Source organism: Eptatretus burgeri, chromosome 9 (assembly GCF_056783735.1).
Source record: "Eptatretus burgeri isolate ZD-2024b chromosome 9, Ebu_testis_v1, whole genome shotgun sequence".
Lineage (NCBI taxonomy): Eukaryota > Metazoa > Chordata > Myxini > Myxiniformes > Myxinidae > Eptatretus > Eptatretus burgeri.
In genome coordinates, this window is record NC_140969.1 from 103854389 (window position 1) to 103868810 (window position 14422).

Consider the following 14422-nt stretch of genomic DNA (forward strand, 5'->3'; position numbering starts at 1 on the left):
TTCCCTCCAGTCTCACACACTTGTCCATCCTCTTCTTCCACGCTTCGATGCACCCCCAGAAGGCTTCTGGAATCCTCCGGAGCTCCGTCGTCACGGCCCTTTTGATGGCCTCCACATCAGGAAATCGGGTCCCCTTGATCACCCCCTTGAGCTTGGGGAATCGGAAAAATCACAAAGGGCCAAGTCTGGAAAATACGAGGGTTGCTCCAGAGTTGTCACGTTCCTCTCCACAAGAAACTGTCAGATGCTCAGGGCACTGTGAGCAGGAGAATTGTCTTGGTGGAGCACCCAGGCGTTGTTCTCCCACAGATCCATCCTCTTGTCCTGGACTGATCTCATGAGATGCCGGAGGATCTCCTTGCACACGTATTGATTCACTGTTTGTCCCTGTGGTAGAAACTCAAAGTGGACGATGCCCTTGATGTCAAACAACGCAATGAGCAATCACCTTCACCTTCGACTTCGACATCCTTGCTTTCTTTGGTCTTGGTGATGCCGGACATTTCCACTGACGACTCTGACGTTTGGTCTAGGAATCATATTCGAATATCCACGATTAATCGCCAGGAATGACTCTCCCGAGCAGGTCTGGATTGTCCTTGGGGCACTTGATAATATCTTGACAGACGGTGACTCTTTGCTGTTTCTTGTCCTCGGACAACACCTTGCGCATTTCGAGATTTTCAGTGATGATGCTCCAGACAGTGTCCTTGTTGATGGAAAGTTCCTCAGCAATCATCAGCACCGTGAGTATATGATCTGCGCGCACCATCTGCTTCACACGCTCGATGTCCGCCGTTCTGCTTGTTGATGGTCTTCCAGATCGTGGATTGTCTTCAACCTCCTCCCATCCCACTTTGAACCTCTCGTGCCATTCAAATGCACGTGTACGTGACATCGTTTCTTCCCCGTTGACTTGCTGCAGCATTGCGAAGGATTCGGAAGGTGTTTTGCCAAGCTTAGCAAGAAACTTGAGATTGGCTCTCTGCTCACGACTCGTAGCGCGACGACTCAGACTAGACAACGTGTAAAGCGCAACCTGTAAAAAATTACACAACTTGATTCAATTGCTGCTTTTTCTTGATTGATTCATTTTTTTCTGATTCAATCCAATCATATATATTGCTGGAATGTTACAAAGGACTGTGACGCAACCCGTTCATTCAGGTTGTGTAAGTGGAGCACACAAGCAGGCTCAGTCCCGTTAAGTTTAAGACGGACCTCGTATATATGTGTGTATATCTGAAAACAGAAAAAAAAAACAGGGCTGGACTGATCTCCACCAAATTTTGCTGATGTGTTGGCATTACCCAAGTTCTGAACATGGGCACAAATAACACATCCCCCCCACCCCACCACCCCTCGCTTATGAGGGGGGAGATGACACAATTTTTGCCTGTATGCTTGCCACAGTGCAAGTGGTTGATTGACCCTGCTGCAGACAGTGCATTATTGGACACCTCACAAAATATATTTGCCACACCTCCCCCATACATTTGGAAAATAAATAAAGGCAGCAAACTTCTACGTCCTGTGGTAGTTATTACCTCTGCCACCAAAGGGGAACAGGAGGTTATGTTTTCACCCATCTGTCTATATGTTTGGCTGATTCTGAACAGGATAATTAGAAAGTTGCAGACGGGTTCAGACAAACCTTGGTGGACAGGTTGGGTTTGTCACAAGGAATAATTGATTTGAGTCCGTGATGATCCAGATCCGATCGTGATACTGTCAGACCCTGACATTCGTGGCGGAGACGTTCCAGAAAAATGCCGCGAATGTCGAATCTCTGAATGTCGGGGCATTGTATCAATGAGAAAAAGGGGGATAGATTCAGGTTGGTTCATGATTCATAAGTGAAAATCAAAAATCCCATGAAAAACCGCAAATGCAGAATCAGGTCAGAAAAACCGCGAATGTAGAAGCAGGTCAGAAATACACCGAATGTAGAAGCAGGTCAGAAAAACCGCGAATACGCCCGCGAAAAACTGATTAGGTAGAAGCAGGTCAGAAAAACCGTGAATGTAGAAGCAGGTCACAAAAACAGTGAATCCGCCCGTGAAAAACCATGAATGTAGAAGCAGGTCAGAAAAACTGCGAACACGCCCGCAAAAAAACCGTGAATGTAGAAGCAGGTCAGAAAAACCATGAATACGCCCACGAAAAACCACAAATTTGGAAGCAGGTCAGAAAAACCATGAATACGCCCGCGAAAAACCGATAGTGTAGAAACAGGTCAGAAAAACTGCGAATACACCTGCAAAAAGCTGCAAATGTAAAAGCAGGTCAGCAAAACCGCGAATACTCCCACGAAAAACCGCGAATGTAAAAGCAGGTCAGAAAAACCACGAATGTAGAAGCAGCTCAGAAAAACCACGAATGTCGAAGCAGGTCAGAAAAAACGTGAATACGCCCGCGAAAAACCGCGAATGTAGAAGCAGGTCAGAAAAACCGAGAATGTAGAAATAGGTCCTAAAAACCACGAATGCAGAAACAGGTCAGAAAAACCGTGAATACGCCCGCGAAAAACCGCGAATGTAGAAGCAAGTCAGAAAAACCGTGAATACGCCCGTGAAAAACCGAGAATGCAGAAGCAGGTCAGAAAAACTGCCAATATGCCCACGAAAAACCAAGAATGTAGAAGCAGGTCAGAAAAACCACGAATGTAGAAGCAGGCCAGAAAAACCGTGAATACGCCTGCGAAAAACCGGGAATGTATAAGCAAGTCAGAAAAACCGTGAAAAACCGCGAATGTAGAAGCAGGTCAGAAAAACTGCCAATACGCCCATGAAAAACTGCGAATGTAGAAGCAGGTCAGAAAAACCACCAATGTCGAAGCAGGTTAGAAAAACCGTGAATACGCCAGCGGAAACCGAGAATGTAGAAGCAGGTCAGAAAAACCACGAATGTAGAAGCAGGTTAGAAAAACCGTGAATATGCCCTCGAAAAACCGCGAATGTAGAAGCAGGTCAGAAAAACCGCGAATACGCCCAAGAAAAACCACGAATGTAGAAGCAGGTCAGAAAAACTGCCAATACGTCCCATGAAAAACCGATAATGTAGAAGCAGGTCAGAAAAACTGCCAATACGCCCACGAAAAACCACGAATGTAGAAGCAGGTCAGAAAAACCGCGAATACTCTCAAGAATGTAGAAGCGGGTCAGAAATACCGCGAGTACACCCACGAAAAACTGAGAATGTAGAAACAGGTCAGAAAAACCACGACTGTAGAAGCAGGTCAGAAAAACCGTCAATACGCCCGCGAAAAACCACGAATGTCGAAGCAGGTCAGAAAAACCGCGAATACGCCCACGGAGAACCGTGAATGTAGGAGCAGGTTAGAAAAACCACGAATGTAGAAGCAGGTTAGAAAAACCGCAAATACGTCCACGAAAAACCGCGAATGTAGAAGCAGGTTAGAAAAACTACCAATACGTCCCATGAAAAACCACCAATGTAATAGCAGGTCAGACAAACCACGAATACACCCACGGAAAACCATGAATGTAGGAGCAGGTTAGAAAAACCACGAATGTAGAAGCGGGTTAGAAAAACCGTGAATACACCTGCGAAAAACCGCGAATGTAGAAGCAGGTCAGAAAAACCACGAATACGCCCACGAAAACTGCGAATGTAGAAGCAGGTCAGAAAAACTGTGAAAATACAACTGCGAAAAACCGCAAATGTAGAAGCAGGTCAGAAAAGCCGAGAATGTAGAAATAGGTCCGAAAAACCACGAATGCAGAAGCAGGTCAGAAAAACCGTGAATATGCCCGCGAAAAACCGCGAATGTAGAAGCAAGTCAGAAAAACCGCGAATACGCCCGTGAAAAACCGAGAATGCAGAAGCAGGTCAGAAAAACTGCCAATATGCCCACGAAAAACCAAGAATGTAGAAGCAGGTCAGAAAAACCACGAATGTAGAAGCAGGTCAGAAAAACCACGAATGTAGAAGCAGGTCAGAAAAACTGCGAATACGTCCGTGAAAAACCGAGAATGTAGAAGCAGGTCAGAAAACTGCCAATACGCCCACGAAAAACCAAGAATGTATCAGCAAGTCAGAAAAACCGCGAATACGTCCGTGAAAAACCGAGAATGTAGAAGCAGGTCAGAAAAACTGCCAATACGCCCACGAAAAGCCACGAATGTAGAAGCAGTTCAGAAAAACCACGAATGTAGAAGCAGGTCACAAAAACCGTGAATACGCCAGCGAAAAACCGCGAATGTCTAAGCAAGTCAGAAAAACCGCGAATACGCCCGTGAAAAACCGAGAATGCAGAAGCAGTTTAGAAAAACCGCGAATGTTGAAGCAGTTTAGAAAAACCGCGAATATAGAAGCAGGTCAGAAAAACTGCGAATATGCCCGTGAAAAACCGCGAATGTCAAAGCAGGTCAAAAAAACTGCGAATATGCCCGTGAAAAACTGCGAATGTAGAAGCAGGTCAGAGAAACCACGAATACTCCCACGAAAAACCGCGAATACTCCCACGAAAACCCCGAATGTAGAAGCAGGTCAGAAAAACCGCAAATATAGAATCAGGTCAGAAAAACAGCGAATACGCCCGTGAAAAACCGCGAATGTCGAAGCAGGTCAGAAAAACTGCCAATACGCCCACGAAAAACCACGAATTTAGAAACAGGTTAGAAAAACCGTGAATACGCCCGCGAAAAACCGGGAATGTAGAAACAGATCAGAAAAAACACGAATGTAGAAGCAGGTTAGAAAAACCGTGAATACGCCCGCGAAAAACCGCGAATGTAGAAGCAGGTCAGAAAAACCACGAATACGCCCACGAAAACTGCGAATGTAGAAGCAGGTCAGAAAAACTGTGAAAATACGACTGCGAAAAACCGCAAATGTAGAAGCAGGTCAGAAAAGCCGAGAATGTAGAAATAGGTCCGAAAAACCACGAATGCAGAAGCAGGTCAGAGAAACCGTGAATATGCCCGCGAAAAACCGCGAATGCAGAAGCAAGTCAGAAAAACCGCGAATACGCCCGTCAAAAACCGAGAATGTTGAAGCAGGTCAGAAAAACTGCCAATACGCCCACGAAAATCCAAGAATGTAGAAGCAGGTCAGAAAAACCACGAATGTAGAAGCAGGTCAGAAAAACCGTGAATACGCCCGCGAAAAACCGCGAATGTATCAGCAAGTCAGAAAAACCGCGAATACGTCCGTGAAAAACCGAGAATGTAGAAGCAGGTCAGAAAAACTGCCAATGCGCCCACGAAAAACCAAGAATGTATCAGCAAGTCAGAAAAACCGCGAATACGTCCGTGAAAAGCCGAGAATGTAGAAGCAGGTCAGAAAAACTGCCAATACGCCCACGAAAAACCAAGAATGTAGAAGCAGTTCAGAAAAACCACGAATGTAGAAGCAGGTCACAAAAACCGTGAATACGCCAGCGAAAAACCGCGAATGTCTAAGCAAGTCAGAAAAACCTCGAATACGCCCGTGAAGACGCGAATGTAGAAGCAGGTCAGAAAAAGCGGGAATGTAGAAGCAGGTCAGAAAAAGCGCGAATGTAGAAGCAGGTCAGAAAAACCACGAATGTAGAAGCAGGTCAGAAAAACAGCGAATACGCCCGTGAAAAACTGCGAATATAGAAGCAGGTCAGAAAAACAACGAAAACACCCGTGAAAAACCGCGAATGTAGAAGCAGTTTAGAAAAACCGCGAATGTCGAAGCAGTTTAGAAAAACCGCGAATATAGAAGCAGGTCGAAAAAACTGCGAATATGCCCGTGAAAAACCGCGAATGTAGAAGCAGGTCAGAAAAACTGCGAATACGCCCGTGAAAAACCGAGAATGCAGAAGCAGGTCAGAAAAACTGCCAATATGCCCACGAAAAACCAAGAATGTAGAAGCAGGTCAGAAAAACCACGAATGTAGAAGCAGGCCAGAAAAACCGTGAATACGCCTGCGAAGAACCGGGAATGTATACGCAAGTCAGAAAAACCGTGAAAAACTACGGATGTAGAAGTAGGTCAGAAAAACTGCCAATACGCCCATGAAAAACTGCGAATGTAGAAGTAGGTCAGAAAAACTGCCAATACGCCCATGAAAAACTGCGAATGTAGAAACAGGTCAGAAAAACCACCAATGTCGAAGCAGGTTAGAAAAACCGTGAATACGCCCGCGAAAACCCGGGAATATAGAAGCAGGTCAGAAAAACCACGAATGTAGAAGCAGGTTAGAAAAACCGTGAATATGCCCTCGAAAAACCGCGAATGTAGAAGCAGGTCAGAAAAACCGCGAATACGCCCACGAAAAACCACGAATGTAGAAGCAGGTCAGATAAACTGCCAATATGTCCCATGAAAAACCGATAATGTAGAAGCAGGTCAGAAAAACTGCCAATACGCCCACGAAAAACCATGAATGTAGAAGCAGGTCAGAAAAACCGCGAATACTCCCATGAATGTAGAAGCAGGTCAGAAATACCGCGAGTACACCCACGAAAAACTGAGAATGTAGAAACAGGTCAGAAAAACCACGACTGTAGAAGCAGGTCAGAAAAACCGTCAATACGCCCGCGAAAAACCGCGAATGTCGAAGCAGGTCAGAAAATCCGCGAATTCGTCCGCGAAAAACCGCAAATGTAGAAGCAGGTTAGAAAAACTACCAATACATCCCATGAAAAACCACCAATGTAATAGCAGGTCAGACAAACCACGAATATGCCCACGGAAAACCGTAAATGTAGGAGCAGGTTAGAAAAACCACGAATGTAGAAGCAGGTTAGAAAAACCGTGAATACGCCCGCGAAAAATCGCGAATGTAGAAGCAGATCAGAAAAACCACGAATGTAGAAGCAGGTTAGAAAAACCGTGAATACACCCGCGAAAAACCGCGAATGTAGAAGCAGATCAGAAAGACCACGAATGTAGAAGCAGGTCAGAAAAACCGTGAATACTCCCACGAATGTAGAAGCAGGTCAGAAAAACCAGGAATACTCCCACGAAAAACCGCGAATACTCCCACGAAAACCGCGAATGTAGAAGCAGGTCAGAAAAACCGCAATTGTAGAAGCAGGTCAGAAAAACAGCGAATACGCCCGTGAAAAACCGCGAATGTCGAAGCAGGTTAGAAAAACTGCCAATACGCCCACGAAAAACCACGAATGTAGAAGCAGGTCAGAAAAACAGCGAATACCCCCGTGAAAAACCGCGAATGTAGAAGCAGGTCAGAAAAGCTGCCAATACGCCCACGAAAAACCGCGAATTTAGAAACAGGTCAGAAAAACTGCAAATGCGCCCGCGAAAAACCACGAATGTAGAAGCAGGTCAGAAAAACTGCCAATACTCCCACGAAAAACCACGAGTGTTGAAGCACGTCAGAAAAAGCGCGAATGTCGAAGCAGGTTAGAAAAAGCGCGAATGTAGAAGCAGGTCAGAAAAACCGCGAATGTAGAAGCAGGTCAGAAAAACAGCGAATACGCCCGTGAAAAACCGCGAATGTAGAAGCAGGTTAGAAAAACCGTGAATATAGAAGCAGGTCAGAAAAACTGCGAATATGCCCGTGAAAAACCGCGAATGTAGAAGCAGATCAGAAAAACCGCGAATACGCCCGTGAAAAACCGCGAATGTAGAAGCAGGTCAGAAAAACTGCCAATACGGCCACGAAAAACCACGAATGTCGAAGCAGGTCAGAAAAACCGCGAATGTAGAAGGAAATCAGAAAAACCACGAATACAACTTTTTGAGATGTCGTGCTATATATGAGTTTAGCCCTTTCTCTCAAAGGTGAAAAATCACTTAAATAACCTGCATATCCGGATCCGGATTCGGATCTTCACTAAAATTGAATCACTTTTTCCTTGTCACACACCCAACATGTCCACCAATTTTCGTCCGAATCCGTCCCCAATTTTTTGAGATATCGTGCTATATATCATTTTTGGCCCTGTCTCTCAACGGTGAAGAATCACTGTAAAAATTTTAGTAGTCCGATCCGGATCCGGATCTTCACCAAAATCTAATCAGTTCGTTCTTGTCACACCGAACCTGCCCACAAAATTTAATCCGATCCATCCATAACTTTTTGAGATATCCTGCACACAAACAGAGAAACAGACAGAGAGTAGTGAAAATATCACCTCCTTCACCTTCGGTGGCGGACGTAAAAACAACTGTGGAATTGTTGAATTGATATTGTTGACTTCACTTCACCCCTATCAATAACCATATGTCCAAAATGATTTTATGGTCATTGCATTTATAATGGCCAACCTCCATTTTATGATCTTCTATTGGTGGCTGGTGTTATTCAGAGAACGACGGTTAGAGGCACATATGAGACATGCAGATGACTGACACGAAACATCACTCTGATTTGATTGTTTTGTCATACTTGCCCTATTTGTTGCTAATCTGTCATAATCAACACAACTGAAACAACCCCAGCCTCTTTTGTTATTACCCACACACACGAAGCGCAAAGTGGGATTAAGCAATTGGTCCATGTCTGTCTGTCCATCAGTCCACCCATCTTATCAGTTTCTGATCGAGGAACAACTTAATTTCAATCAAATGTTTTATTTTGAACATTAATTGGAAAATGAACCTGTAGTTTAACAGTACTTTGTCTCTGAATTTGTCCTGATAATACATGTGCAGAGATGAGTGAGATAAATTTTTTTACTCTGTGTATCTGTCTGGCAGTGAAACAAAATTGAAAGTAATTCCAAACAGTAAATTTACTGTTTTTAAGGATGACATAAAGGACACAAACAACAGGCACGAAGAGCTGATGTCATGTGTTCAATAGGGTGTTGCGTAAAAATGCATGACACGGCAGTAAAACCCGGAATTAATTTATTTGTGCAACTTTTACAATCTTTATTTTATTTAAATTTTATTATATACTTCAACAACGTAGAACACAAATTGCCTTCTCAATACTTCCAACAACCTCAAGTTTAGCAGAACTTGGACATATTCTATAATCTATCGGGTGGTGTATAAATAAGACTGCTTCAATAGTGCTAAACTTCGAGATTTTTAGATCCTCCCAGAGGATCTCTAAGTCTTACTCACGTTGTTGTTCTTAATCTTCTTCTTGTGGACTTTTTTGTTTCACAGCCTAGTTTTCATCAAAACTTCCTGAAACTTGGCATATATATATATATATATATATATATATATATATATATATATATATATATATATATATATATATATATGTAAAAATACCCCGCGCAGACAGTAACCATCTCCGATTTTGAAAATTCCTCTGAGAAAAAAAGTTGAAGTCAAAATATCTCCGCTGATGGAAATCGCCTACACCATTATCTCCGAAACTAGGCAAGCTGTTTGAATTTTGTTTGCAGGAATCAAGCCGGGCATTAGCACAGATAATTTATCGCAAACCTGATACATCACAATGACGTCATATTCGTTTTATGACGTCATCATTAAGAGGACGAGGATCTTAGCTCATTTGAGCTTGTTTTTCTCAATCTTTAAAGTTATTGTTGTATTACAATTGAAGTCTCCTCACTTTAATTCACAGACCTGTGTTTGTGTTTGTTTGTTTGTCACGCTACTCCAACAGTTCTGGGCTGATTACATTGAGACTTGCTACATCGGATCAGCATGACCCCATTTAATGTGTAGGGGTGTTTTTTATCTTTGCTGGTGGTCTTGGGGGAGTGAGGGGAGGGGATGCAAATTATCTATGTAAGTATGTATAGTGTTGCGCCACCTCCATTCATTCCTCATTTACAAGAGTCAACACTTTGACCTGACAATTTATAGTGGTATGGTTGACTTGACTTTGGACTGCAGTTGACTGAGAGATGAAGTTAAGTGAAGTTTAAAGGTTTAAAAAAAACAAATAAACAAAATGGAACACACTCGAGGGAAGTTCTGACCCATGACATTATCTTTCTTTTCGAAGCCATCACGGTTGTTTTATAATTTGATGTATTATAATGAATATTTTAGGAGTTAAATAATCTGCATGTGTGTTCCCAGTATGTCGAGATAGCAAATTTCTTCCATTCTGTTCATTCTCTTACTTCAACTTGGTTTTAGTTTCCAATGCACTATCAGCATTTGTTGTTTTGGGTGTTGATGTTTGATTTTACTATGAATGCCTTTTGACTTCAAGATCAAAAACTGCTTGGCTAATTTCCTTCAAATTTTGCTTACGTGCTCAGGTACACCATGGGCGAATATCTAATTTTGTCCCTCTTCTCCCCATCCCTGGGGATTGGGGAGACCCCACCTAAGTTAGGGTATATATCGAGATATGTGTAGCTTTGTTGGTATGCTTTTAAAGGTACCATCAAAACCACACAAATATTGGTATATTATATTTGTGTAGCCTTGTTGGTGTTGGTACCTGAGATTTCTCAGCATTGAATGACATGTATTCCAAGTTTGGGACCATCTTGTGATTCTTTCAAGGTCTGCAGAAATGGAAGAAACTGCTGCCTGCCTAACTGAGGAATGAGGGATGCAATGCCAGATTGTGGAATCGTCAGCAAAGGGATTAAGAGGATTTTCCATTGAGTCAGAACGATCGTTGATGAAGAATCGGACTGGGCCAAAGACACTGTCATGGGGTACTCCAGCCTTTACAGGGAGAGAAGATGGGAGGATCCCATTGAGAGCTGCACGTTGGCTATGAGGGTAGGGATGAGGTCAGTAAACCATGTGTAGAGGTGTCCTTAGATGCCATAGGCAGAGCGTTTGGAGAGCAAAGTGGGGTGCCAGGCCATATCAAATTCTCAAGCTATTTCCAGATAGAGAGCCCTGATCTCATGTGTGATATTAAGGGCTTCCATCAATTTTTTGGGTGAGCAGAACCAGCATGTCCAGGGTATAGTGACCAGGTCTGAATCTGAACTCACTCTCTGAAATCAGGCCATTGTAGAAAAAGAAGGATTGATCTGATTCCAAGGAACCAACGGCGATGATGGATTCCATTCCATTGATGGGATTCCAAGGACCAACTGCGAATTCCACCTTGCTGATGTAAGCTAATTGGTCTGTAATTAGAGCATCTTCTAATACAGTGACGTTGGCTGACCTCGAAGCAGATGGAAGACTATGTAGGGCAACTGATGGGGTAAACAGAGCAGAAAGAGGATGTGCACATGTTTCATGGGGAATGGGCCAAAAATGTGAAAATAACCCAAACACACTTGCATATCTAAGTTAAATATATATATATATATATATATATATATATATATATATATATATATATATATATATATATATATCCATAACATCTGGAATCCATTGAGTTAATTAATATCCTTAAGTGGTAGTGTTTAGAACTTTTGTTGAGGCAGTTTTGGAAGAGGGATTCAAAAGAAAAAGATATCTATGAAATTTCCGTTTTCTGTTGAGAGGCTCCATTAACTTTACCAGCGATAAAATTACTTGTAATGGATGCATAAGCTGGAGGTTTTAAAACAGCAGAATACAAATCAATTTTTTATTGTATGGTAAGTCTTCCTGTTATTTTATGGAACTTCACCTCCTGCTTCACATTGGCTTGAAGCTTGGATTTGCAGAGAAGTGATGATGTAATCATTGCACAATCACAATGAGACCAAATGGCCATTCATTTCCTTTGTTCTCAAATGCGTGATTATTAACTCAGATTTGTTTTTTTGCTCTTTCCAGTACCAAGGCATGATGTATGAGCTGGTTTCAGAATTGCACGAACGCAGTGGTGCTACAGATCAACGTCTGTGCTCTTTGGAGGCCCGGCTGGACGCGTTAGCCCGAGCCCTGTCTGAACTGCCCGCTATCCTAAGCAGAGATCCAGCTACCCCTATGTTGGGCCTCGCTGCCACTTCCAGCTCACCGACCCAGGCCCTGAAAATCAGTACCGCTTCCACAGCACCACTTAGTTCATCTGAAAGTGGCTAAAAACTTTTGAGATGAATAGTCCTTTCGTAATTCAAGCTTTCTGACTTAAGGAGGAGTTATCTCATCTCATGGTTCTGATCTCATGATCACAGCTTCGGGCTTCATATTAAGGCTCAGAGAGGAGGAATGAGAGATAAACACTGCCGCACTTAGTTCCTCATTGTTTCATTCCATATAAAGACGCTGGCTCGGCCATTCTTTTACTCAGTGCACGAGTAATAGTAGAAAGCAAACTAGGCTGATGGCCTCCACTCACTTGACAGTTATGAATGTAAACTACTGACATGACTCCTTACCAGCTTTTCTTTTCTTTTTTTAAACCTCATCCTTTTTGTTTTCCTCATTTGATTCTTCCTCATCTACTCAACATGTTCTCTACCTCTATATTGTCTTCCTGTCCTTCTCATCCTTTACTTGCACTTCTACTTACACTATTTTTGTGATATAGTGCTCTGAGGCCTTTTCATGTTATGTTTATGAGTTCCATTTGGATTGCAGGTGTCTTATCACCGATGTTTAACTTTGTCGCGATTTGTTTCATTGTTTGTTTGACACAACTTATTTTATTAATTCTTTCTTATCTGAAACATTTCTTCATTACATTGGTTTTCGTTCATTTCTTCTTTGATCACATCAAATGGTTATGAACACCTTCCACCCAAAGTTCACACTTTTTTTTTGTTCTTCATTCTATTTACAATAACTATTTCTATCCAATCTCAGATGTTATATGCACAAAATGCTAAATTACAATATTCAATCACTTTAAAATTATACAAATCTTGCAAATGTGGTATCCAAGCGGTAACCTGCCCCTCGTATTAGCTGCATGTTGGTGAGTGTATGTAACCAAGACATCCAAGGCATGGCAATGCACTGTGTTAAGCAATAACTTTCGACTGAATTTCTCAGCGTATCCTTTTCTTTCATTTGTGACTTGGCATATGAGCATTGCTAAGCTCGTTTTCCAGCATTTACTGATCTACTGACAGTCAAAGTAACAAACAAGTATGTCAGTTGTGATAATGCTGTTGAAGCCTCCTAATATATATGTGGTTGGTTGATAGGAAGATAAGCCTGGTGTTGGTTCTAACGGTTAGGGTGGCTGCTTTAAGATCTTCGGGTCTCGAGATCAAGCTCCTGTCCTACCGTTGAAATAACACCAGGTGGGTTGACTCAGCCCATCATCCTTCTGAGGTCAGGAAAATGAGAACCACTTTACCGGAAACAGGGGCCACTACGTGCTGCGCTCCCAGAAATAATTGATGCAAGCAGCAGCCACAAGCTGCATACTAAATGATGACGAAAGGAGAATGTCGATATTAGGTGGCTTCGACTGTGCGATTGCTTTCACAATCATTTGGGGATAGACGAAACAAAATGGACACTTACAGCAGCAGAGCAAAGGCAGTGAAACACGTTACGTTACACGAGCCTCTGAAATAAATAGGGACTACGTCATAGTGGAGACATGAGACGAGTGTATTATTCATTCTCCTGAATCCATCGTGGTGCATTCTTCTTTACACTTTTACAGATTTGCACATGGCTGTTGTAAAGACTAGCCTGTCACTGCCTCATAAGTCATAACCACTGACTTTATTTACACTGCGATGACTAGAATAGCACCAGGAAGTTTAAGTGTTTTCCTTTGATTTAATGCCCCGATACTATCCTCCGATACAGGACACGATGCCCGGGTGACTTTCATGAAGACTTTGTGATGTCATTTGAGGTGGTCATGATGCTTAAGGAGGATGTACCAGAGGTTCAGGAAAGCCAGCATTGCAGGTTTATATCCAGGTCGAAGTGTCGTCATTGCTACAATCACCGAGTCGAACATCGTTAGGACTAACCATTTTATGTAGTTTAAAAAGGTTTTTCAGCACGTTCATGTGTTCCAGTACATTTCAGACAATCTGTCTTCATTTTGTTGCTCAAGGCTGCAGGAAAGCCCTCTGTTGACCTCCATTGTTGCTTGTACTGTATGTTCGCAAACACCTGTATACATCACATGTGTAATGTTGGATTATGCAATTAGAAAAATTACATATTTTTTGCTAATCGATCTACACCACTAATGCATATGCATGGTTAATCCGAATAAAATTCGGATGTTTGCATCTCCTCGTTTTTTGGATCCCCCCCCTCCCCCTGGAGTCTTGAATCTGCTGTGTTGTGACCGGTAGAAATATCCTACATGAGAGTTGGGTCCAGGCACAAAGGCTAGCTAAAAAACTCTTGAAATAGACAGTCGACTCAAAACGCTGCACCAACAAGCTGATCAATAATGCAGGTGCACATTTAACCACGAGAATAAATTTTGACCTCTCTACTCGCTGCGCTTCTTTGGCTCATGCTCCCATACCTAACCCACTGTAAATCCCATATTCCTTATTTGTCCAAGTCTCCCTCTATTTTGTCACTCAAACATGCTGTTGGTGTGTTTCCCCCTCTCCTTCTACCGTTCCTTTTCTTCCGTTACGTCCTGATCCATTCGATATTTTCGAGCTCTTCCACGAGCCTTGACTTC

At 42.7% G+C, this 14422-nt stretch overlaps 1 protein-coding gene across 2 annotated transcripts in view; it reads left to right on the forward strand.

Moving 5' to 3' along the window:
* The window catches only part of LOC147020805 (small conductance calcium-activated potassium channel protein 2-like), a 224173-nt gene extending 210015 nt beyond the window's left edge, over positions 1-14158 (forward strand). Inside the window, exon 8 of one of the 2 annotated variants that reach the window (XM_085896434.1) lies at positions 11641-14157. In XM_085896434.1, coding sequence (XP_085752560.1) covers positions 11641-11889 — 249 coding nt within the window. In that variant the 3' untranslated portion in view covers positions 11890-14157. Of the gene's footprint in view, positions 1-11640 lie in introns of both variants that reach the window. The other variant, XM_085896433.1, reaches the window with a different exon arrangement.
* The last annotated feature ends 264 nt before the right edge of the window (positions 14159-14422 follow it).